The 25,216-nt window shown below is 48.9% G+C and overlaps 1 protein-coding gene across 1 annotated transcript in view; it reads right to left on the minus strand.

Moving 5' to 3' along the window:
* Positions 1 to 25,216, minus strand: part of LOC104667724 — a 152,532-nt gene that overhangs the window by 105,067 nt on the left and 22,249 nt on the right. The window contains exons 9-16 of the mRNA XM_030925148.1: positions 20,855 to 20,958; positions 19,617 to 19,782; positions 13,316 to 13,501; positions 12,902 to 13,054; positions 11,038 to 11,182; positions 8,033 to 8,191; positions 6,514 to 6,638; positions 4,937 to 5,131 (exon numbers count right to left, since the gene is read on the minus strand). Of these exons, the coding sequence (XP_030781008.1) occupies positions 4,937 to 5,131; positions 6,514 to 6,638; positions 8,033 to 8,191; positions 11,038 to 11,182; positions 12,902 to 13,054; positions 13,316 to 13,501; positions 19,617 to 19,782; positions 20,855 to 20,958 (1,233 nt within the window). The remainder of the gene's footprint in view (positions 1 to 4,936; positions 5,132 to 6,513; positions 6,639 to 8,032; positions 8,192 to 11,037; positions 11,183 to 12,901; positions 13,055 to 13,315; positions 13,502 to 19,616; positions 19,783 to 20,854; positions 20,959 to 25,216) is intronic.

The following is a 25,216-nucleotide window of genomic DNA, read 5'->3' on the forward strand; positions in this document are numbered from 1 at the left end:
AGTCTTTGGTTGTTTTTCATGCCACGTACATTTTTTTATAAATTGAATTTGGAAGATGGGAGATTTTACATAAAACCCAGCTCTCCGGCTTCTCTATAAAGAGAAATATCAGGCTGCCCACCCTCCCCACAACAAGGCGCACCAAAGAACCAGAGCTGAGCAGTGGCTGCCACTTCAGCTGGGCCATGGGCTTCCTCTGTCTGCCACAGTCCCCACCACTCCCTATTGTCTCTCCAACACTGAGGCCAAGTATCTGCTGCCATTCATCACTGCGCTCATGCAGAATATTTCTCGGGATGTGAGTCTCTAGGAAAAGTGAGAAAATAGCAGACCAAGGGGATTGTGCATTCTAAGAAAAACTGTTTATACCTAGCCCATCTCCCTCTTTCAAGTCTCTTCCTGCCCCCAGCTCTAGTCCAGGATGCTTTTAACAGCAAAGATTATTGCCCTGCTCATCCTGGTGTTCCCAGGCCCTGGCTTTATACTTGGCGGTTAGGAAACGTGTGACCAAGTGAACCAATGTCCCAACCATCCACCTTGGTCACTAGCAGATGTACATGGTAATGACGTTTCATGAGAGCAAAATGTTGTCAATAATCTAAAAGTCCATCAATGGGAAAATGGTTAGGTAAACTGTGGTCCCTACCCATAGGATGAATATTAAAATACCTGCACATGTTGAGCTTCTAAGTAAGAAAATGCTCAAGTGATAATAAGAAGAGAAAAAGTAGGCTAAAGATATATACACCCTAAGACTAAGCAATTGCACTCCTAAGTGTATGCCTGACAGGTATGAATGCACACGTTCCCTAAGAAAGCAGACCCAAGAGTCTTCACAGCACTGTTTGTAATAGCCAGCAACTGATGGATACAGAAATTGTTTGAGTTCACACAATGGAATACTATGCAGCTATGAAAAGGAACAAATTATAAATACAAACAACAGTATAGCAAAATGTCACCAATTTTAAACCCAAGTCAGACACAAAAAGAACTACAGGAGCAGCACTATTCAGTCACCAAAAGGCAGAAACCACCCAAACGTCCATCAGTGAATGAATGGATAAACACATGATACATCCATACGATGAAATATGACTTGACCTTAGATAGGAATGGAGTACTGAGCTACGCTACAATGTGGGTGAACTTCCAAAACACTAGGCTAAGAGAAAGAAGCCAGACACAAAGGTCATATATGATATGGTTCCATTTATATGAAATATCCAGAAGAGGTAAATCCACAGAGACAGGAAGCAAATTGGTAGCTGTCAGAGACTAGGAGGAGGAGCTGCTGGGGACTCATGGATACAGTGTCTCCTTTGGGGGTGATAAAAATGTTCTGGAACCAGACAGAAGTGGTGGTGGTATAATACGGTGACTACACTAAATACCACGGAATTGTTCACTTTTTTCTTTGAGACAAAGTCTCACTTTTGTTGCCCAGGCTGGAGTGCAATGGCGAGACCTTGGTTCACTGCAACCTCCGCCTCCTGGGTTCAAGCAATTCTCCTGCCTCAGTCTCCCAAGTAGATGGGATTATAGGTGCCTGGCTAATTTTTGTATTTTTAGCAGAGACGGGGTTTCACCACATTGGCCAGGCTGATCTTGAACTCCTGACCTCAGGCAATCCCGCCCACCTCAGCCACCCAAAGTGCAGGCATGAGCCACTGCGCCCAGCCCTATTCGATTTATTATTACTATTATTATTATTGAGACACAGTCTTTGTCACCCAGGCTGGAGTGCAGTGGTGCTATCTTGGCTCTTGACAATCTCTGCCTCCCCGGTTCAAGTGATTCTCCCGCCTCAGCCTCCAGAATAGCTGGAATTACAGGAGTGCACCACCATGCCCAGCAAAATTTTTTGTATTTTCAATAGAGACAGGGTTTCACTATGTTGAGCCGGCTGGTCTGGAACTCTTGAGCTCAAGTTATCTGTCTACTTTGGCCTCCCAAAGTGCTGGGATTACAGACATGAGCCACCACACCCGGCCAATTGTTCCCTTTAAAATGGTTATTTTTACATATGAGAATTTCATCTCTTAAAAACAGGAGTACACTGTGAATGATTCCATTTACATAATGTTTACAAAAGGAACTGGATGTGATTTCTGCTGCTGACCAAATTGGAGTAATGAAGACTGGGTTCAACCTCCCACATGGAGCAGCTGGTAGCCCAGATGACACAGGCTTAACAATGGTCCCCAAGACACAGACATCAGGCAACCCAAGACGATGCACTCTAAGAGATGGACACAAGCGAGATGAGCAGTTTCCCATCTGGAGACGGTGTCCAGGCTGCAGCGCAAGGAAGGGGAATGGAGGGTGAGCTGGGGGACTCCCTGAACTGAGGAGCTGCGGATGTGGGGAGACCCTGGCAGCTGTACTTTGCAGGGCAGGGTACCAGAAAGTAGAGAGCTGAATAGAGAGAGTGCTCGGAGGTCTGCAGAAGGTCCTATGAGAATCTCTGTAACATCCCATCAGGCAAAAATGTCTGAGCTGTAACAGTCGAAGCACTATCAGTCAAAGAAACTAATAAACTTGACTTCATCAAAATTAAGACTTCCTGCTATTTTTTGAAAGACACCATTAAGAGAACAAAAAGACACACCACAGACTGGGAGAACATATTTCTGAGTTACATATCTAATGAAGAACTTCTTTCTGGTCAGGCGTGGTAGGTCACACCTGTAATCCCAGCACTTTGGGAGGCTAAGGCAGGAAGAACGCTTGAGGCCAGGAGTTCAAGATCATCCTGGGCAACACAGTGAGACCCCCTCTCAACAAAAAGAGAAAAAAACTTCACCAAGCGTGGCAGTACTGCCTATAGTCCCAGCTACTCAGGAGGCTGAGGCAGGAAGATCACTTGAGCCCAGCAGGTCAAGGTTGCAGTGAACTATGATCCCACCACTGCACTCCAGCCTGGATGACAGAACCAGACCTCAACTCCAAAAAATGAAAGAAAAGAAAAAACCAACAACATGTTTCTGGAATATAGAAAGAATTCTCAAAACTCAATAATAAGGAAACAAGCTAACAAAATAAGATGAGCAAAAGATTTGAATGTACATTTCACCAAAGAAGACGTACAACAGCAAATGAGCATGTGAAAAGATGATCAATGTTATTACTCATTAAGGAAATGCAAATTAAAGCCACAAGATACTACAACACATTATTGGAGTGGCTAAAATTAAAAAGTCTAACCATACCAAGTGTTGGTGAGGATGTGGAGAAACTAGAACTCTCACACACTGCTGGTGGGAATGCAAAAATAGTACAACCACTTGGGAGAATGGTTTAGCAGCTTTAAAAAAATTAAACATGTACCTACCATATGATCCAGTCACACCTACTAATTATTCAAGAGAAACAAAAGCACATGCCTAAAGACTTGTACACAAATATTCATAGCAGCTTTATTTTTAATAGCCAAACCCTGGAAACAACTCAAATGTCGACCAACAGGTAAATGGAGAAACAAACTGTGGTATATATATACAATGGAATACCACTTAGCAATAAAAAGAAACAAACTATGTTATGATCTATAGCATGGGTGAGTCTCAGAATAATTATGCTGAATAAAAGAAGCCAAACAAAAAAACAGTACATGCTTTTTTAAAAAAAAGGACATGTTGGCAAGTGCAGTGACTCACACCTGTAATCCCAGCACTTTGGGAGGCCAAGGCAGGAGGAATGCTTAAGCCCAGGAAGGTTGATATCAGCCTGCACAACATAGTGAGACCCCATCTCTACAATATATATATATTTTTAAATTAGATAGACATGATGGCACATGCCTATAGTCCCAGCTACTCTGGAAGCTGAGGGGGAAGGATTGCTTGAGTCTGGGGGGGCAAAGGTTGCAATGAGCCAAGATCATGCCACTGCACTCCAGCTTGGGTGACAGAGTGACACTGTTTCCAAAAAAAAAAAAAAAAAAAAGACACGTTGTGTGATCTAATTTACATAATACTCTAGAAAATACAAACAAGTCTATGGTGACAGAAAGCCTCTCACTAGTTTCTGGGGACAGAGGAGAAGCAGGAGGAAGGGTTTTTTGTTTTTTGTGTTTTTTTTTGAGACGGAGTCTCGCTCTGTCACCCAGGCTGGAGTGCAGTGGTGCTATTTCAGCTCACTGCAAGCTCCGCCTCCTGGGTTCACACCATTCTCCTGCCTTAGCCTCCTGAGCAGCTAGGACTACAGGCACCCGCCACCACACCTGGCTAATTTTTTTGTGTTTGTAGTAGAGACAGGGTTTCACTGTGCTAGCCAGGATGGTCTCGATCTCCTGACCTTGTGATCTGCCTGCCTTGGCTTCCCAAAGTGCTGGGATTACAGGCGTGAGCCACTGCACCTGGCCGGAGGAAGGGATTATTAAGGATCTGGAAGAGACTTTTGGGGGTGATGGGTATGTTCATAAGCTTTATTATGGTGATGATCTCATGAGTGTGTACATGGGTCAGAATGTATCAAATAGTTCACCTTAACCGTGTGCTGCTGTTCACCTTAACCATGTACAATTAGATCTCACCAAAGCTCATTTTAAAAAAGTAGAATGAACTGATGCTGCCAGAAGTCAGAAGAGTGGTTACCCCTGGTTAAGGATGGGTATTAACAAGAACAGGAGGACATAGGGGAGGCTGGGAGCTGAAGACAGTCTGGGTGCTGGTGACATGGCTGGGTTGAGGTGGTGGACAGGCAAGCTGTACACTTACAACTTAGGGACATTCCCATGCATAGGATCTATTTCAAGCAACAGTTTTTCCAAATAAAGCCAGTTGACTACTCAGATTTGGACCAGCCACTCAGTTCTGTAAGGAGGGGACAGGATCAGAGTTCACAGACACCCAAGTCTCAGGTTCAAAAGCCCAAGCATGAAGCGAGGTGGGCCTGCCTGGAGGAGTAGGGTGGGTGTGGCCACCTCCCTTACCTTCTGCTGTAGGTCTCTCATCCTTCTGTCTCTGTCTCCTGGACACTCGGTGCTGGCTCGCTGTGGTACAGGCCCTGGTTCTGGCCCTGGGGGCTTCTCTGGCTTGGCCTCTCTCCCATCTTCCTGGCCCCAGAATGACTTCCTGCCAAACAGCCTGTGAGCAATTTCCTCAGCATTTTCCAGCCGGAGCCCAAGCTGGGAAGGGAAGCCAGGGGCTCAGGGAGGAACAATTCAGTCACAGGGGTGATGATGAGCTGTCAGGCTGGGGATACGAATGGGAGACCCAGAAGGCTTGAGCAGGTCACTCCAGGCTCCCTGGTGCCCACCTAGGCTTAGGTTCAGGGACACGACCTTGGAAATCCATCATTCTCTGTATCTGCTTGGTAGACGCCACACAGCAAGAATTCTTGCCAATTCTTTAAGGCTTGGATCAAACGTTACTACCTCTAGGAAGCCCTCCCTAAACTCCCATGTCACTCTCTTCCCACCTTCTCTACCCCACACACAATATACTCAGACTGGAACGTGTGTCTTCCTCGAAAGATCCATGATAAGGCCAAGGACTCGTGTCTCAATCACTAGGCACCAGCATGACCTGACCTGGGCATGGAGGTTCTCAAAATTTGAAAGGTGAATAAATGGATCCTTCCTTCTGTCCCTCCCATCTTCCATCTGCCCATCCATGCACTCCTCTGCTCACCTACCCTTTTGTCCTTCCCATGCATCCATCTATCTGCCTCTCCACCTTCCATCTTTTCTTTCCTTTTTTCTATCCATCCTTATTCCTATCCATCCATCTGCTTTTCCTTTCTTATGGACCTTTCTCCTATCACCTATTCTTTCTTACCTCTTTCCATCTAGACATCTCTGATAGCATTTTCAGAGAAGTCACCAGAGACCAGCCCTTGGTGATGACTGTTGAGTGGATGGATGGATGATGGATGGATGTGTGACTCAGAGGATGGACTGATGGATGAATGTGGGTAGACATGGATAACTAAGTGAATGAAAGATGGATGAGTAGGAGAACAGATCAATAGATGAGCAGGTGAGACAGTAGACAGAGAGATGGATGGGAAATTACATAGATGGATGGACAGATGGGAGGGTGGGTATGTCCATGGATGGGTAGGCAGCTGGACAGATGAATAAGTGAATGGATGGATGGTGGGTGGTTTGGTAGGTGGATTAATGAGTGAATAGATGGATAGATGGATGGATGGGTGGGTAGGTGGGTGGATGGATGATGGGTGGGTAGATGGATGGGTGGGTAGATGGATGAGTGATGGCTGGATAGATGATGGGTGGGTGGGTGGATGGATGAGAGGGATGTAGGTGGATGGACAGATGGACAGATGAGCAGGTGAATGGATAGATGGAAGGAGGGAGGGATGGAGGCATGTAGGTGAATTGATACATGTATGGACATATCTATGGGTGGGTGGGTGACTAGATACTGGGGGAGGAGATTAAGCAATGGAGTCAAGGGATGGATGGACAGATAAGTGACTGGGTTATTTTTTGGCCCCAAGTCTAGGAGAGACCCTGCAGAGGCTACAACAAGCCTCCCCTCTAACCTCCAGGAGGTTGAAGGCACGGCCCATGGTGTGGATGGTCAGGTTGACTGTGGCAGAACGGGGAAGAAAGGAGGCAGGAGAGAAGAGAAGGGTCCCCTCCACGTTGGCTCCCAGGCTGCCAAACACTAGGAGTAAGAAAAGAACATCAGTACACTCTGTGCACATTCAGAGTGGGGTCTGGCTATTACCATGGGGCCATACCCTGAGACAGAGCCAGACACATGGTGTGTCTTCCCACCTCTCCCTGGCCAGGGTGGGAAACAGCCTTAAGCCTTTTCAAGAACAGAGGGAGTCCAGGACAGAGAGTCACACACACCCACTTCTGCTGACAGGCAGAGAGGAGGTACCCAGAGCACCCAATCCCCAACCCCAGGCTTCCAAGAATGTCTGAAGTAGTTTTGGAGCCTTAGCTTGAAAGAGATTCCCTTTTTGAATTTCTGTTTAATTACAACAAAGAGGCAGTCTCAGTATGGGGCTAATCTCTCTTCTTAACACAGGAAAAAACTCTTCTCAAAATTGGTAGCCCTCAGCAAGCCACAGAAGCCAGGAAAATTTAATAAAACAGTGTTTCACAGCCAGGCATAGTGGCTCATGCCTGTAATCCCAGCTTTGGGAAGCCGAGGTGGGCAAATCACTTGAGGCCAGGGGTTCGAGACCAGCCTGGCCAGCATGGTGAAACCCCATCTCTACTAATAAAAGTACAAAAATTAGCCGGGCATGGTGGTGCACACCTGTAGTCCCAGCTACTCGGGAGGCTGAGGCAGAAGAATCACTCGAACCCTGGAGGTGGAGGTTGCAGTGAGCAAACACTGTGCTGTTGTACTCCAGCCTGGGCAACAGGGCAAGAGTCTATGTCAAAAAATACATATATATATATACACACACACACATATACACACACACACACACACATATATATACATACATATATATACAAATAAATCAGTGTTTCATTACCCACCTCTGGGTGTACAGTATTTCTTTTTAGGACTATCTTCTCTTTACAGAGAGTTAAATTGATTTTCTATTAATGGTAGTGATAGACAATTTCCTTTTTAACATAAATCTAAGGTACAAAGAGCCAATTTAGAAAAAAGATATAAGTATTCAGTTGAATACCATAAAATAACTGATATGACTTCTCTAAAAAAGCAGCAGGTGCTATCGAAATACTGCAAAAAAAAAAAAAAGTTTGAAGAAGCAGCAAGTTTTCTGTTTTGTTTTGTCGTTGTTGTTATTGTTGTTTTTGAGGTGGGGTCTCACTCTGCCACCCATGCTGGAGTGCAGTGGTGCAATCATGACTCACTGCACGCTCGACCTCCTGGGCTCAAGTAATCCTCCTGCCTCAGCCTCCCAAAGTGCTGAGATTACAGGTTTGAGCCACCACACCCGACTGGCATGTAAGTATCTGACCCCTTGACACAACGTCTGATCCGTATGCTCTCGAGAGCTGGAGCTGCAGGGTCCCCCAGCCTTCGTGGTCCCAGAGCAGGACTGGGACTGCCCAGGATGGCCATACCTGATCGGAAAGTGACATCAGAATAGGATGAGTGTTTCCACATTTCTGGGTGGAACTCCTGGCTGAGAATGTCCTCAGGGAGGGTATCCCGGAGGGCCCGTTTCAGGGGGTCGCGCGTCTCCAGCAGCTGCAGGAGATGACTCCACACAAAAGAACCCACTGGAATAGAGTCGTAGGCAGCAGGGAGGGGACATGAGGAAAGGGCCTGGAGCTGGCGCTGTCCAGAGAAAAGACCCTCCCCCAACCCCCATCCCAGTCCTGCAATGCCCACACATAGGGGCTTCTCAGGAGCCTGGCTACGGAGACCTACGTCTTCTCTCAAGAAACAGCAGCCAACAAGTCGTGCCTTAACAGAACGTGGAAATCCAGCCTGCGTATGAAATTCTGACACACTTCCCAGAAGAGAAAGTGTCATGGGCTCAAAAGTCAGACCTGAGTCTGAACCCAGTCCCAAAGCTCAAAAGCTGTGTGACCTTGAGATGGTCCCTCTGCCTCTCTGAGCCTCAGTTTCTTCATCAGTGAAAATGGGAAGTCAGATCTGATTTCAAATCCTAGTTCCACCATGTACCAGTGTGGCCTGAGATGGTCACTCCAGCTCTTGGAACCTTACTTCTCATCTGAAAAAGGAACTAACAAAGTACCTTGCAGGGCTTTTTGGGAAGATCAGTTAAAAGCAGAGCCCGGACCTTAAAAGACTGTATGTTTCAGGATCAGCAAAAGGTGACGTGTGACCCATGAGGGTCCCTGGAGGGATAAAGATCAAATGACAGCCTCATGGGACTGAGTCCAACGGGGAATAATAGAGTCTTACAGGGAGCCCCCAAGCCTCCCCACATCGTCCCGGGCTCTTAGATGGTCCAATCAGGGACTTCTGGAACAATCTATCAAAGAATAGAGCAGAATGTGGGTTTTTAGGGATAAGGTGGCCACTTGTTCCCACTGGGCAATACATCAGGTGGTACCCCAGGGCCACTGTGGAGACTGAGTCCCTCAGCTGATCCCCTGAGGAGGGGTTCGGCACACATCACACTCCAGGCCTGAAACTCCTGATGCAGAGAGCTGTATCTTCCAATAGTGCCATCTCTTCAGAAGGTAATTCAACAACATCACATCAGACTTTTAAATGTGCATACCCTTTACCATGGCAACTTATCTTCTGGGAAATTATCCTAAAGTGAGATTAACTCAAGGGCCAAAGGTAGCTGTGCAGGTAGGTTTGTGGTTGTTGCTTCTAATGGCAAAAGACAAGAAACAGCCTAAAGGTCTATCAACGGAGATTGGTGAAATGGGTTACAGTACAAACTTCTGGTGGAACACCCACACAGCCACAGATGAGAGTCTATAAGAGCTATAGATGAGAAATGAGCTCCCAGACATGTTAAAGACAAAAAGCAAGGAAGAGGCTGGGCCCAGTGGCTCACCCCTGTCATCCCAAGCACTTTGGGAGGCTGAGGTGGATGGATCACCTGAGGTCAGGAGTTCGAGACCAGCCTGGCCAACATGGCAAAACCATCTCTACTAAAAGAAAACAAAAATTAGCCAGGCATGGTGGTGCACATCTGTAATCCCAGCTACCCAAGAGGGTGAGGCAGGGGAATTGCTTGAACCCAGGAGACAGAGGTTGCAGAGAGCCACGACCGCACCATTGCACTCCAGCCTGGGCAACAGAGCAAGACTGTCTCCAAAAAAAAAAAAAAAAAAAAAAAAGGCCAGGTGCGGTGGCTCACACCTGTAATCCCAGCACTTCGGGAGGCTGAGGCGGGCATATCATGAGGTCAGGAGATTGAGACCATCCTGGCTAACATGGTGAAACCCCATCTCTACTAAAAAAAAATACAAAAAATTAGCCAGGCGTGGTGGCAGGCACCTGTAGTCCCAGCTGCTTGGGAGGCTGAGGAAGGAGAATGGCATGAACCTGGAAGGTGGAGCTTGCAGTGAGCCAAGATCGCGCCATCACACTCCAGCCTGGGCAACAGAGCGAGATTCCGTCTCAAAAAAAATAACAAAAACAAACAAACAAAAACAAAGCACAAAAGCACAACAGCAAATAGAACATGATCCTGAGATGCTACTGTTAAGGAGATACATGTGTATGTTTATGTATGTATTATATGTACAGGAGAATTGCTCACATTATGTATCTTCAGGACACAAGAAGATATTGGGGGGAAGAGGAAGGAAGGCTAATTTTCCATTTGTCCCTTGCCTATGCTTTAAAATTTTGATCACCTAGCTATACTGCACTAATAATAGCAGTAGTGATAACATTAAAAGCAACAGTCATACATATGACACACTATGCATTCTAAATGTTTTTGTGTATTAACTCATTTTATGCTTGCAATACTATGAGGGAGGTACTAACATTATCCCTATTGTATATTTTATCTGTACCTAAAATATGCAGGTACAGAAATGGAGGCTCAAAAAGGTTTACTTACTTGTCTAAAGGCATACAGGAAGGAAGTGGTGAAGCTGGGATTTGAACCTGGGCTCTCGGGCTCCAGGCTCTCACCCCACTGTGCATTATGGAAATTTTTTTCAACCGTCAGTTGAATTTATTTTTTTTGAATTTACGTCTGTGGGTTCAGGCACCTGTACAAAGGGAATTGTCTCACTCCAGAAGGGATCTGAGATTTGCCGATGCCATCCCTCTTGTATCTTAGGTCTCTCTTTAGGATACTGTGTCGTGATCTGGCCAGAGCTAAAAGAGGACTGATTCCCATCCCATTTTGCAGATGAGGAAACTGAGGACCAGAGAAGAGAAGCAACTTCTCCAAAGTCATTCAACAGCAGAATGGGGACTAGAATTGCCACGTGGGGGAGGGAAGAATATACAGCCCCTTATCAAGACAGTATGGTAGAGAAACAGGGGAACAAGAAGACAGGAGGATACCAGAGGAGTAGAAGGAGAGGATGCTCTCAAACCCTCTGCACTCTCCAGGAGGTGCCCTCCCAGTCCTACCCCTGCCCACACCCCTCCCACACACACACCCATGGCTCACCCTGGGTGGACAGCTCGCCTGCCTGGGTGCGCCGCACCTGGGCAAACACCTCCTCACTAGGGCATCTCATCAGGGCCAGGTAGGCATTGATACGGATCTCAGCATCCTCCTCTGGGGATTGGTACAGACGGGACAGCACCGATCGCTGGCTTGGGCAGAAGGAAGGCCATCACCCAAGGCCCACCTATCTCCACCCAGGAGTATGATGTCCCTGGCTCCAGCAGGTGGACCTGGCGCCTAGCCCCAGCTGTCCTGATGTCCCCACTGTGGGAGGCTTCCCCGACACACACCCACCTGTGGCACAGTTGTGGGAGGTAGCAGGGGTTCACTGACCGTGCCTAATTCCCAGTCTATCAGCCCCAGCCTAGAGAGCCTCATCAACTCCCCAACAAATGGGCATGGCTACATTCCAATGAAACTATTTACAAAAACAGCATAGTGTCTTGCCACACAGGAGGTCTTTAAATGTCTTGGCATTCCTGGGCCCTTTCCTAAGCAAGCCACCTCCCCACATTGTGACTCCCTCAATACCTACTGGCTTCCCTCCACAGCCAGCTAGCCACCCACCCATCATCCATCCACCCACCCATCCATCCATGCAACAAATATTAACTAAGCAGCAACTGTGCACCCAACACTGTGCTAGGTGACAACCATAAACAAGACCAACCCAGCTCCTGTCCACCTGAAGCTGTTATCCTAGTGCAGAGAGACAGTCAATGAGATTAGCATGTGAAGTATATAAAAAGTTAGGTGGTGGCCAGGCACGGTGGTTCATGCCGGTAATCCCAGCACTTTGGAAGGCCGAGACGGGAAGGTCACAAGGTCAGGAGATCGAGACTGTCCTGGCTAACATGGTGAAATCCCATCTCTACTAAAAACACAAAAAAAATTAGCCAGGCCTGGTGGTGGATGCCTGTAGTCCCAGGTACTCAGGAGGCGGAGGCAGGAGAATGGCGTGAACCCAGGTGGCGGAGCTTGCAATGAGCAGAGATCGCGCCACTGCACTCCAGCCTGAGTGACAGAGTGAGACTCTATCTCAAAAAAAAAAAAAAAAAAAGAAAGTTACATGGTAATAAACTCTATGGAGGGAAAAATGAAATGGGGAAATGGGGAAACAGGGTGAAAGTGCCTTTTAAGCTAAGACCTACGGGAGGTGAAAAAGAAAGGCCTGGAGACATCTGGGGGAAAAGTGTACCAGGAAAGGGGACAGCATGTGCAAAGGGCCTGGGGCAAGAGAGGGTCACAAGTGTTTAAGGAAGAACAGAAAGGGCAATGTGCTGGGGAGGAGGGATGGGAGGTGAAAAGAGCAGGTGAGGTCCACAAGTCAGATTCCTCAGGGCCTGGGAGGTCAATGAAGGGACTGTGACTTTGAGTAAGGAGGGAGGTACTGGCCCAGGGATTAGCAAACTTTTTCTGTAAAGGGACAGAGAACTCTTTTAGACTCTGCAGGCCATGCGGTCTCTTGCAATGAGTTGACTCTGAAGGCAGAGCAGGAAAGCAGCCATAGACAGCACATAAATGAGTGGGTATGGCTGTGTTCCAATAAAACTTTATTGACAAAAACAGACAAAAGGCCAGGAAGTGGCCCATGGCCCATAGTCTGACAAACCCTGTACTAGAAGGGGGCACAGATGGCACTGGTAATCATATGGTTGTTTGTGTGTTTGATAAATAATCTGCTTCCCACACTACACACAGGCTTAGACCTAGATACCTGCTCATACTAGTACCCAGCCCATAGTAGGTGCTCATTAAATACATGATAAATGAATGAACAATTGAAGAAGTGACTTAGCAAACTGTGGTTCGAGTACTACCACCACCCAACCCCAACCCAGTTAAACAGCACACAAGGGCTCACATCTGCAGAGCAGAGGACCCTCCGGAAGGCCTGGATGGCCCCCAGCCGGATCTCGGGGCCGCTGCTTCTCAGAGATGCACAGGCACTCAGTGTGGGGGTGAGAGCCATGGCTGCCAAGCCCGCGTTGCCGATCGCCTTCAGCACAAGCTGGAGCTAAATCAAGATGGAGGGAGGACCATGAGGGCAGTGGTGTGGGGAGAGGCAGTACCGTGGGGAGGGGCAGTGGCGTGAAGGGGCAGGCAGGAGGGTGGGGGGATGGGGTGAACCGGGAAAGGGGAGATGGGGGTTAGGAGGAAGGGCGGAAGCAGGGAAAGGGGGGAACCCATCCCCACCCTCTCCATCTGGAGCTTGCTGCTTGGCTTGGGCCACACTGGGTGCACTGAAGCCGGTACTCAGGACACTGGATGTCCTTACCTTGTCATCATCCGAGGGCCCCTGGATGGTACAGTTCTCACCCAAGGCATCTCCCAGGATCCTCACTAGAGAGCCAACTCCAGGCAGCTGTCCGCAGGGCGCATCCAGAGAAGCACAGAGGTTGTGCACCAGGGCTGAAATGCCCAGGAAGGCGCCAGGGCTGGCCCGCGGGGTCTGGAGCAGTGGCTGGGGACAGAAATGGGCCCCCACCCAGAGAAAGTGGGTAAAGGCTCTTCACAGGCCTCACCGTGGCCACACACCAACTCACCTGGGACATTTTGTAATACAGAGCAGAGTCCCCCAGAGTCTGAACAAATTGCTCTGTTCAGGGAACATTTTAAAAGCACCCCAGAGGCTGGGCACGGTGGCTCATGCCTGTAATCCCAGCACTTTGGAGGCCAAGGCGGGTGGATCACCTGAGGTCAGGAGTTCGAGACCAGTCTGGCCACCATGACAAAACCCTGTCTCTACTAAAAATACAAAAATTAGCCAGGCGTGGTGATGCACGCCTGTAATCCCAGCTACTTATGAGGCTACGGCACAAGAATCCCTTGAACCTGGGAGGCAGAGGCTGCAGTGAGCTGAGATTGTACCATTGCACTCCAGCCTGGGTGGCAGAGCGAGACTCTGTCTCAAAAAAAAAAAAAAAAATACAAAGAAAAAGAAAAAAAGCACTCCATGTGGCCCACGACTCAGACGCCCAGCTACCCTCACTCCAGGGCACTGAAGTCTTCAACGAAAGGAAGGCAAACAGGAGGGGGTTCAGGACAGAGCTGCTCCCAGCCCCAGGCACCTCAAAGAAATCAGACCAACAAATCTTTTTTTTTTTTTTTCTTTTTTTTCTTTTTTTTTTAAGACAGAGTCTTGCTCTGTCATCCAGGCTGGAGTGCAGTAGTACCATCTAGGCTCACTGCAACCTCCGCCTCTTGGGTTCACATAATTCCCCTGCCTTAGCCTCCTGCGTAGCTGAGATTACAGACATGTGCCACCATGCTCGGCTAATTTTTGTATTTTTAGTAAAGCGGGGTTTCACCATGTTGGCCAGGCTGGTTGTGAACTCCTGACCTCAAGTGATCTGCCTACCTTGGTGCTGGGATTACAGGCACGAGCTACCACGCCCGATCTAGACCAACAAAACTTAGTAAACAAATTGTTTTCACTACAAGCCAGACTGCTGATAACATGTCACACACGTTGCCTTTCTTATTTCCATTTGCAGATGAGGAAACTGAGACACAGAAAGGGTAAGGAACTTGCCTCAGGTAGCCCAGGTGTAAATAGTAGAACTGAGATTTAACCCAGGAGGGTCTGGCTCCCAGATCAGGCATGATCCCAATACTCACTGCTTCTCAAAATGCAAATTCTGGGCTCACTCTAAAATCCAGCCCTGGGGGACCTCTGTGCTAGACCCACACCACCCCAGAACAGGGACTGCTTGGCAGCTGTGAGGAAATAAAATCTCTGCCCAGCTCTGTCCCTTCCCCATGCCGCCCCGAGATGGAATCTCGCTGCTGTCACCCAGGCTGGAGTGCAGTGGCACAATCTCAGCTCACTGCAACCTCTGCCTCCTGGGATCAAGCGATTCTCCTGCTTCAGCTTCCTGAGTAGCTGGGATTACAGACGTGCACCACCATGCCTGGTTAATTTTTGTATTTTTAGTAGAGATGGGGTTTCACCATTTTGGCCAGGCTGGTCTCGAACTCCTGATCTCAGGTGATCTGCCCGCCTCCCAAAGCGCTAACATTACAGGCGTGAGCCACCATGCCCAGCCTGCCCAGCTCTGTTCTTTCCTTGGATTCTTCACCAGGTCTGTGTTATGCTAGGATGTGAGCACACTGTGTGAAGGTGTGAACATGAGCATCTGCGTGTGTGCATATTGGTGTGTGCTGTGGAATCCCAGTGCTTGTGGGTGTGTTTGTTCCCATGTGGGTGTGCAGGTGTCTCAGCTCACTCGAGTACCCTAGTATGCATGTATTTCCTGGTGGATGCCTGTGCACACGTGTCCCTGTGTGGACACCTCGTGTGTCCCAGTGGGTGTGTGCATGTGCCCGTGTGTCCACATATGTGTGTGTGCACTGTGTGTCCCTTGTGTGCCCATGCACAGCCGAGTATATCTTGGTGTGCCCATGCATGTGTCCAGGTGTGAGTGGCTGTCTCCACACGTCCCACTGTGTAAGTGTCCTGCTGTGTGTGCATGTCCTGCCGTGTATTCACATGTGTACACGCTGGGGTGTGTATCTGCATCTCCAGGTATGTGAGTCTTGGCATGTATGCCTCAATACATGTGTATGTGTGTGTACGTGTGTGTGTGTGTGTCTTGACAGGTCTATGGTGTGGATGTGTGTCCCTGCATTTCCCCATGTGGGTGTCCTTGGAAAGCCTGCCTTGATGTGAGCCTGCATCAGTGTATGTGGGGGTCTGTGTGTGTATACATGATCCAGCATGTGTGTGCATATCCCTGTGTGTTTGTGTGTCCCTGTGGCTTAGTGTGAGCCTGTGTCAGTGTATGTGTGGGTCCGTGCATGTACACATGATCCAGTGTGCGTGTGCAAGTCCCAGTGCAATGGGTGCGTGCTTCAGTGTGTATGGGGTGTGTCCCGTGTGCGTACACGTGCACTCAGGATGCATGTGTGTGGGTCTTGGTGTGTGCATCTCACTGCATGTTTACTTTGTGAAAGGACAGGAGTGTGTGAAGCCTGGAAAAAGCACATTCAATGTTTCCCTATATTTGGGCAAGGAAAACAAAACTGTCTGTTTTCTTAATACAGAGCAGGGCAAGTGGGCTTGGCTGGGAGAGCAGAGGTTATAAAAAGACTAAGAAGCTCTTGGGCATGTGGGAAGGGCTGCCTGCTGGAGGTTCCCGCCTCTGCCTACTGTGCCCAAGAAAGGCGGTGGGGGCACAGAAAGGGCAGGCTCGGGCCTGTTCCAGACCAAAGCTGGAGCCAGAAGCCTGGTCACGCCCTGCAGGGCTGTGGGGCAGGCTGGTGCCACTTGGCTGGCAGAGAGCCCAGATCTGTGAGCCGCTTCCGGTGGCCCTGCCAGGAGAGCTGGGCCAGCATGAGGCCTGGGTGCTGAGCAGTCCAGACAGTAATGAGCCAGTTGCTTCTGTGTATGACTGCCCTGGGGATGTGCCCAGAACAGCCAGCCTTCCCCGTTTTCACAAAAACCAGAAACCACATCACAAAGAGAAGAACAAATAATTTTGAAAGAAAAATACATTAAAAAAAAGAAAGTGGGAAGAGAAAAAAACAATCTTAACACAAACATCTTATGAAGGCTTACTTACACTTCAGTTAAAAGTCTGTTTAAAATATTCACTCTTTTTCCTTTTTAAAGATGGAAAAATAAAATTATCCTCAAACCTGTGACCCTTATTGAGCTGATTTCACTTTTCCAACATGATTCCAAAGCTCAGTCATCACGCTCAAGCCAACCCTCCCTGAAAAGGTAAGAAAACAGAGCTGGGAGAAGACAAGACAGGAAGCGTCGGGACCTGACGGAGATCAAACACCAGCTCGAAAGTATCAAAAAGCCATACTTCACCAACATGAAGAACTTCTGTTCATCGAAAGACACCTTAAAGAAAGCTGGGCGCAGTGGCTCGTGGCTCACGCCTGTAATCCCAGCACTTTGGGAGGCCGAGGCAGGCAAATCACATGAGCTCAGGAGTTCGAGACCAGCCTGGCCAACATGGTGAAACCCCGTTTCTACTAAAAATACAAAAAAAATATTAGCCAGCGTGGTGGTGTGCATCACAATCCCAGCTACTTGGGAGGCTGAGGTACGAGAATCACTTGAACCCGGGAGGCGGAGGTTGAAGTGAGCTGAGATCACGCCACTGCACTTCAGCCTGGGCAACAGAGGCTCTGTCTCAAAAAATAATAATAAAATAAAATAAAGGCACCATTAAGAGAGGAAACTATAAGAAGGGAACTGAGTATGGCTCAGCTTGGGAAAGAACAAAGTCCCCCCACACACAGCGGCACGGACCAATCCCGCAGAGGGCGTGGGTGAAAAGAATTCAGCCTCCAAAGCCCATGTGACCCACGGACGTGAACCTCAAGAGCAGAAGCGTCAGAATTGTGGTGACCTTTGGGCATTACCAACTGGGAGGGGCACTAGGGAGCCTTCTGGAGTCAGAAACGTCCTCTCTCTTGTTCTGGAGGTGGTGACACACGTGAACAAACACAGTTGTAAAAATTCACGGGCTGGCCACGGTGGCTCATACCTGTAATCTCAGCACTTTGGGAGTCTGAGGTAGGCAGATCACCTGAGCTCAGAAGTCTGAGACCAGCCTCAACAATGTGGCCAGACCTCATCTATACAAGAATTACAGAAATTAGCCAGGTGTGATGGTGCATGTCCCAGCTACTCAGGAAGCGGAGGTGGGAGGATCCACTTGAGCCCAGGAGGTTGAGGCTGCAATGAGCCATGAATGGGCCACTGCACTCCAGCCTGGGTGACAGAGAGAGACTCTGTCTCAAAAAAAAAAAAAAAAAAAAAAAAAAAAAATTGAACAGCTTGTACACACGAAAACAGGCATGTAATGATCGGAGAGCTTACAACGTGATTAAACCTCACACCCACTGACATCAACGGGGTGTCCTGGAGGGGATTCCAGAACAGACAGAGAACATTCATGGAAAAAGTGGGGATTCACAGCAGTCTGGAATTTCCTTGGTGGGAACAGACCCACTCAGCCTCTCAGTCTGGGCCGACGCTTCCTGGTGGCACAGGACATTCATAGTTGGGAAACCCTGCTGAGGGCTAGACAGAAACACCCTCTCTTAACCTTGCAAACTTTTTTTTGTAAATCTAAAATTATTCTGGACCGGGCACAGTGGCTCCATGCTGGTAATCCCAGCCAGCACTTTGGGAGGCCAAGGTGGGTGGATCACCTTAGGTCAGGAGTTCAAGACCTGCCTGGTCAACACGGCAAAACTCCATCTCTACTAAAAATGCAAAAATTATCCAGGCATGGTGGCAGGTGCCTGTAATCCCTGCTACTGGGGAAGCTGAGGCAGGGAGAACTGCTTGAACCCAGCAGGGACAGAGGCTACAGTGAGCCAACATTGTGCCATTGTACTCTAGCCTGGGCAACAGAGACTCAGTCTCAAAAATAAATAAATAAATAAATAAATAAATAAATAAATAAATAAATAAATAAATAAAATTATTCTCAAATAAAAAGTTCATTGAAATACTGTCTCCCTGCTTGCCCCTCACCCCCCACTCCCCCTCCTTCCCCCTCCCTCTCCCCAGACTTCACAAAGCCAGCGCATCCCCAGAACCTGCTGGAGATCATGCAGGGCCTCCTAACTCGAGGACAGAAAAAGAAAACACGACTCAGAGAGGCATGAACTCTGGCCTGCAGGTGGAGCATCGCGTGTGAGGCAGGTAGAGGAAGCTGCCCAACCTCTTTAGGCCTCAGTTTTCTCACCTGCAAATTGGGGATGATAAGAGCACCTACTTCATGAAGACATCTCAAGGGTTAAACGAGACCTCCACTATTGGCAGAAATTATTGACCTCATCTCATGCAGATTTCCTAATTTCCAGACTCATTAAATATGTGTGTTTATAAAAATAATAGCAGCTCTGATTTCAAGCGCTCAGAGTTCGTGCCAGACCCCAGGAGAACCACTTCACACGCAGCAATTCATTCCTCACTATGAGCCCAGGATAGAGGTACCACTTCCATTGTCCTTTTAGAGATCAGAAAACAGCCAGGCATGATGGCTCACACCTATAATCCCAGCACTGTGGGAGGCTGAGGCGGGCGGATCACTTGAGGTCAGGAGTTCAAGATCAGCCTGGCTGACAAGGTGAAACCGTATCCCTACTAAAAAAAAAAAAAAAAAAAAAAAAAAAAAGATATGAAACTTAGCAGGGTGTGGTGGCAAGCACCTGTAGTCTTAGCTACTTGGGAGGCTGAGGCAGAAGAATCGCTTGAACCCAGGAGGTGGAGGTTGCAGTGAGCTGAGATCGCACTACTGCACTCCAGCCTGGGCAACACAGCAAGACTCCATCTCAAGTAATAATAATCATAATCAGAAAAGTTAAGTCACTTGCCTGGGATCACACAGGTGGGAGGCACAATGCTGACAGTTGAACCCGGAACTCTCTGATACCAAAGGCTCCCTTGAACCTGCCACAGTAGCCCAGGAGGTTGGGCGGTCTGGCCCCCTCCGCTGATCCTACGAGGGACTGGCACAAAAGAACCGATCACCTCCCCCGAGTCTAACCAGTAGCCAACCAGGGAGGGAGGGTACCCGGGCCCTGGGTGGGCTACAGGGACTTACCAGCAGCATGTGAACCATAGCATCTGTGGGCTGTGGGAGGAAGGCCAGTGATGACAGCCACGCCTCCGCCTCGTCTGCCTCCACCTCCCCGGATGCGATGAGTTCCTTCATGAGGCCCACACAGTGCTCTGTCCCACAGGAAGGCAGTGCGTCCAACAGTGGTTGCCTGAGATCATCAAGGTGACCCACACATGCTGAGCGCCTGCAAGCCTCATCTCACTGAAGTCACCCAGGGGTAAACTGAGGCTCAGAGAGGTACGGTGCAGACATGCCCACCCTCACACCTTGGGAGGGGCTGACCCAGGTCTGGGACCCCGGAGCCTGGCTGAGGCCTGCGCTCTTAGCACAGCAGCACCCAGCCCAGACCCTGGCAGCTCTACCCGCCCAAAAAACAGTGGTTTGGGAAAACCCAATCAAGCAAACGTCACTGAGTAGGGGTAAAAATCCCTAGCGGAACAGGAACCAACAATCAGCAAATAGTCTCTCGTTTAAACCTCAAATAGTCAGCACAACATCAGGACATTTATTTTTTTCCCTTTTTCTGGGGCAGGGTCTCTGTCACCCAGGATGCAGTGCAGGGGTGCGATCACACCTCACTGCAGCCTCTACGTCCCGGGCTCAGGTGATCCTCCCACTCGGCCTGCCAAGTAGCTGGGACCACAGGTGTTCACCACCACCTCCAGCTAACTTTCAAATTTTTTGTGGAGATGGGGGCATTGCTTTGTTGCCCAGGCTGATCTCAAACTCCTGAGCATAGCCCTGAGCTGACCGAGTCAGTGCCTCAGAGATTCCCCTCTGAGATTAGGAGTCTCTTTACCCCCCTTACTGGCCCCAGATCAGCAAGGTCTGGGTGGTGGAATCCCCGCCCTGCCCGGCACCTCCCAGACCTGACTCTCCACCCCCGTCAGGAGGGTACCCTAGGCGCACTGGAATGCTAATTCCAGCAAGAGGGTCCCTGTCTGGGGAAGGGAACAATGGCTGTCTTTATCCGCCAGGTCCTTCAGCTTCTGGTCTCAGGCAGGATCAAGCTTGGGCCCCGTGGGAACCTCCAGGCTCCCCCCTTAATCTCCTTCTTGGTGCACGTCTTCGGACTAATGACAAGTCAGTGTCGTGGGGACGGGATGAGGCATCAGCATCCATCCCTCACTGGGAACCCGGGACAGCACAAATACTCCCCACAGCCCAGGGATGCCCCCAGCCAGCTCCTGGTCCTTCCCCCACCCAGAGAGGGGCCTTACCCGTTGTCTCGGCATTTGAAGGAAGAATCTCGCCAGAGTTCCATCAGCTCACCCCCGGAAAGGCCCTGGAGCTGGGACACCAGTGTCAGGAACAAGTCCATGGCCTGGGATTCAGAGGGGGCAGCATCAGACACCCAGCGGTGTAGGGGATCCCCAAAGATCACCTCACCCATCCCCTGCCTGCAAGCACAACCGTGGGGAAAGTAGGAAGGACCTGCTACCTTCTCCCAAGGTGTCCTGAGACCCAGTGAGATGAAGCTCCAGGTCTGGCTTCTCCCTCACTTACACCCCCAGCCCCTATAAGCACACAGGCTGGCTCATTTTTCTTTAACAGGAATTTATTGAGCACCTACTATGTGCCTTGCATTGCACTCAGGATATGGCAGGAAAGAACAGGCATAGTGTCTGAATCTGTGGCATCTCATAAAAGCCCAATAAATGCTCACTATGATTGTAATATAATTATTCTAAAGAGTCTTAGCATATTTCAAATATTTACTGAGGTAGCAATCTTTTCCTGTATAATATATATACTTTTTTGTGTTTTTTTGAGACAGTCTCACTGTGTTGCCCAGGCTAGGGTACAGTGACATGATCTCGGCTCACTGCAACCTCCATCTCCTGTGTTCAGGGAATTCTCCTGCCTCAGCCTCCTGAGTAGCTGGGATTACAGGCACCTGTGACCATGTCTGGCTAATTTTTTGTATTTTTAGTAGAGACGAGGTTTTCCCATGTTAGCCAGGATGGTCTTGATCTCCTGACCTCACGATCTGCCCACCTCAGCCCCCCAAAGGGCTGGGATTACAGGGATGAGCCACCACACCTGGACCACTTTTCTTTTTTTTTTTCTAAGAGACAGGGTCTCCTTCTGTCTCCCAGGATGGAATGCAGCAGCACAATCACTTCTTACTGCAGCCTCAACCTCCTGGGCTCAAGCGATCCTCCCACCTCAGCCTCCTGTGCAGCTGGGAATACAGGCACGCATCACCACGCTCAGCTAATTTTTTTGTATTTTTCATAGAGATGATGTTTCACCATGTTGCCCAGGCTGGTCTCAAACTCCTGGGCTCAAGTGATCCACCCACCTTGGCCTCCCCAAGTGCCAGGATTCCAGGCGTGAGCCATCGTGCCCACCCTTTTCCAATATTTCTAATTTTAAAAAATGTAATTGTTTTATATAATTATTAACAGTGATGACTAATAAAGGGCATTATAGGGGGTGCAGAGGGCCCGAAACTCAAGAAATAAAGGACTGCACTCAGAGAACAGCCCCTGGGTTTAGGACACATTCAGTTTGGGAAACCTTCCCTTCTGGTACCCCTGTAGTCTCAGGCTGACTGCATTGGCCTGAACCCAAAGCCACAGAAAGAGCAACGAGGGAGGAGCCAAGCCAGGTCCTGGCTTCCTGCAGGAAAGCCCCCATGCTTCCCCCCGGCTTGACCGGGGCCAGGTCCTGGCTTCCTGCAGGAAAGCCCCCATGCTTCCCCCCGGCTTGACCAGGGCCAGGTCCTGGCTTCCTGCAGGAAAGCCCCCATGCTTCCCCCAGGCTTGACCAGGGCCAGGTCTGAAGCCCCCACCCACCCAGGGTTCCTCTGAGACTTGGACCTGCTTCCCTGACCCTGAGCCTCCCTGCTGTGTGTGGCTGTGACGGAATCCCTGCACACACAGCTCGATCCCAGCAAGATACAGCCTGCAACACAGACCCTAACTCGTCACTCGGCCCACCTGCCAACATGTCTACCTGCCAGAGTCCAGGCAGCCTTCCCAGACCGTGTCTTCTGCGGGCAGAGCCAGTGGCAACCCTCAGCTCTGTCTTTCCTTCCTCCTGTGGGACCCACGAGCCGGCCCCTGCTGCAGGCTAACTGCCACCATCGCAGCTGGCCCTGACCACTGGTAGCCTAAAAGACTATTGCCCAGTTTGGGTCTGCTATCCAAAAAAATTTCAGTTTCAGGCCTGCTTCCTTCCTTCCTTCCTTCCTGTTGGGCTCAGCCACATTTCCCTCTGGCTGGTGGCTGCCTTTCCCCGACTGCCCTTGGCACCCTGGGTTCGGAACACGTGTGCAGAGGGGCACCTGAGGATGGTGCCTGCTCGGGACCAGTCCTCCTGCTCTGGGCAAGCTTCTGACCACAAGTGTTACCCTGAAAATGGGCCTTTCAGATCCAGGCACAACAGGAGGGATCATTAGTGGCTCATCCTCGTTTCCCTTCACTGGAAGAAGAAGAAACTCAAAAGGAGAAAAGAGGACAGATCTAGGCAGGCTACGGATGGAGGCAAAGGGTCCAAGGCTCCTGCCTAGAAATCAAGTCCGGGGCCTGGCGGTAGTTCTCGCCTATAATCACAGCACTTTGGGAGGCAGAGCAGGGTGGATCACTTGAAGTCAGGAGTTTGAGACCAGCATGGCCAACCTGGTGAAACCCTATCTCTACTAAAAATACAAAAATTAGCCAGGCATGGTGTTGCATGCCTATTAATCCCAGCTATTCAGGAGGGTGAGGCAAGAGAATCAGTTGAACCAGGAGGTGGAGTTTGCAGTGACCCGAGATCACGCCACTGCACTCTCCAGCCTGAGCAACAGAGCAAGATACCGTCCCAAAAAAAAAAGACAGACATGTAAGTCAGTAAGAAACCTGCCACCCCCATCACCACCAATAACACATGATAATAGTAATAAGGCTGGGTGCAGTGGCTCACACCTGTTATCCTAGCACTTTGGGAGGTCAAGGCAGGCGGATTACTTGCGGTCAGGAGTTCAAGACCAGCCTGGCCAACATGGTGAAACCTCATCTCTACCAAAAACACAAAACCTAACTGGGCATGGTGGCGCGAGCCTGTAATTCCAGCTATTCAAAAGGCTGAGACAAGAGAATCACTTTAACTCGGGAGGCAGAGGTTACAGTGAGCCAAGATCGCACCACTGCACTCCAGCCTAGGTGACAGAGCAATACCGTCTCGAAAAAAAAAAATTGTAATAATAACTACACCACTAGTTACTTAGCAAGGAGCCTTTACTACATTCCAGGCACTGGTCTAAGCTAGCAGAGAAGGAAAGTGACATTCAAAAAGTGTTTGAGTCAGGTGCCGCTGGCCGCATGCTACTCAGAAGCAGAGCAGAGACTTGAACCCAGGGCACCAGCTCCTAAACCCACATTCTTAACCAGCATCCAAATGCAATGGCTTAAAAAAAAAAAAAGTCCTGATTTGCAGCGTTTGCCAGTTCCCATGGTGTAAATACACCCACCATGGTCAGTTTCAGGCAACCAACATGCAATTGCTAAGGACAGACCTGGGAAGAAATGCACCTTAGCATATCATACCATATTTCTACCATACAGTTACAACAAACATGACTAACCTCTAATGGAAAGACAACAGTAAAATGTAGTAAAATAACCAGGTAGTTGTGGTTTGGAGTGCTTAATACCTTTGTTTCTAATATAATTATTTTTATTTGATTTTTTAATTTTTCTTCCTTTTTTTTTTTTTTTTTGGAGAAGAGTCTCACTCTGTCATCCAGGCTGGAGTGCAGTGGTATGATCACAGCTCACTGTAGCCTCAACCTCCCAGGCTCAAGCCAACCTCCTGCCTCAGCTTCCCAAGCAGCCAGGACCACAGGCATGTACCACCATGCTTGGCTTGTTTTTTGTAGAGATGGGTTCTTCCTATGTTGCCCAAGCTGGTCTCAAACCCCTGGGCTCAAGTGATCATCCATCTCAGCCTCCCAAAGTGCTGGGATTACATGTGTGAGCCACCGCGCCCAGCCTATTTACTTGTTGGTACACATTAGACGTACATATTTTCAGGGTACCCATGGAATAATTTGAAACATTCATCTAATCAAATCAGGATAATTGTGATATCCATCACCGTAACTATTTATCTTTTCTTTACATTAGAAACGTTCAAATTATTCTCTTGTAGCTATTTTTAAATGTAGCATTAATGTTAATTATAGTCATCATAGGAATCTATCGAGTGTTAGTCTGATTTCTACTGAAGTGTGTATTTGTACCAATTAGTCAGCTATGTTAATACAACTATTGATTTTGTTTTATTTTATTTTATTTTATTTATTTGAGGTGGAGTCTTGCTCTTGTCGCCCAGGCTGGAGTGCAGTGGAGGGATCTCTGCTCACTGCAACCTCTGCCTCCTGGGTTCAAGTGATTCTTCTGTCTCAGCCTTCCAAGTAGCTGGGATTACAGGCTTCTGGCTAATTTTTGTATTTTGAGTCGAGACGGGATTTCACCATGTTGACCAGGCTGGTCTTGAACTCCTGACCTCAGGTGATCTGCCTGCCTCAGCCTCCCAAAGTGCTGGGATTACAGGCATGAGCCACTGTGCCTGGCCACAACTTAATGTTTAAA

This window comes from Rhinopithecus roxellana, chromosome 20 (assembly GCF_007565055.1).
Source record: "Rhinopithecus roxellana isolate Shanxi Qingling chromosome 20, ASM756505v1, whole genome shotgun sequence".
Lineage (NCBI taxonomy): Eukaryota > Metazoa > Chordata > Mammalia > Primates > Cercopithecidae > Rhinopithecus > Rhinopithecus roxellana.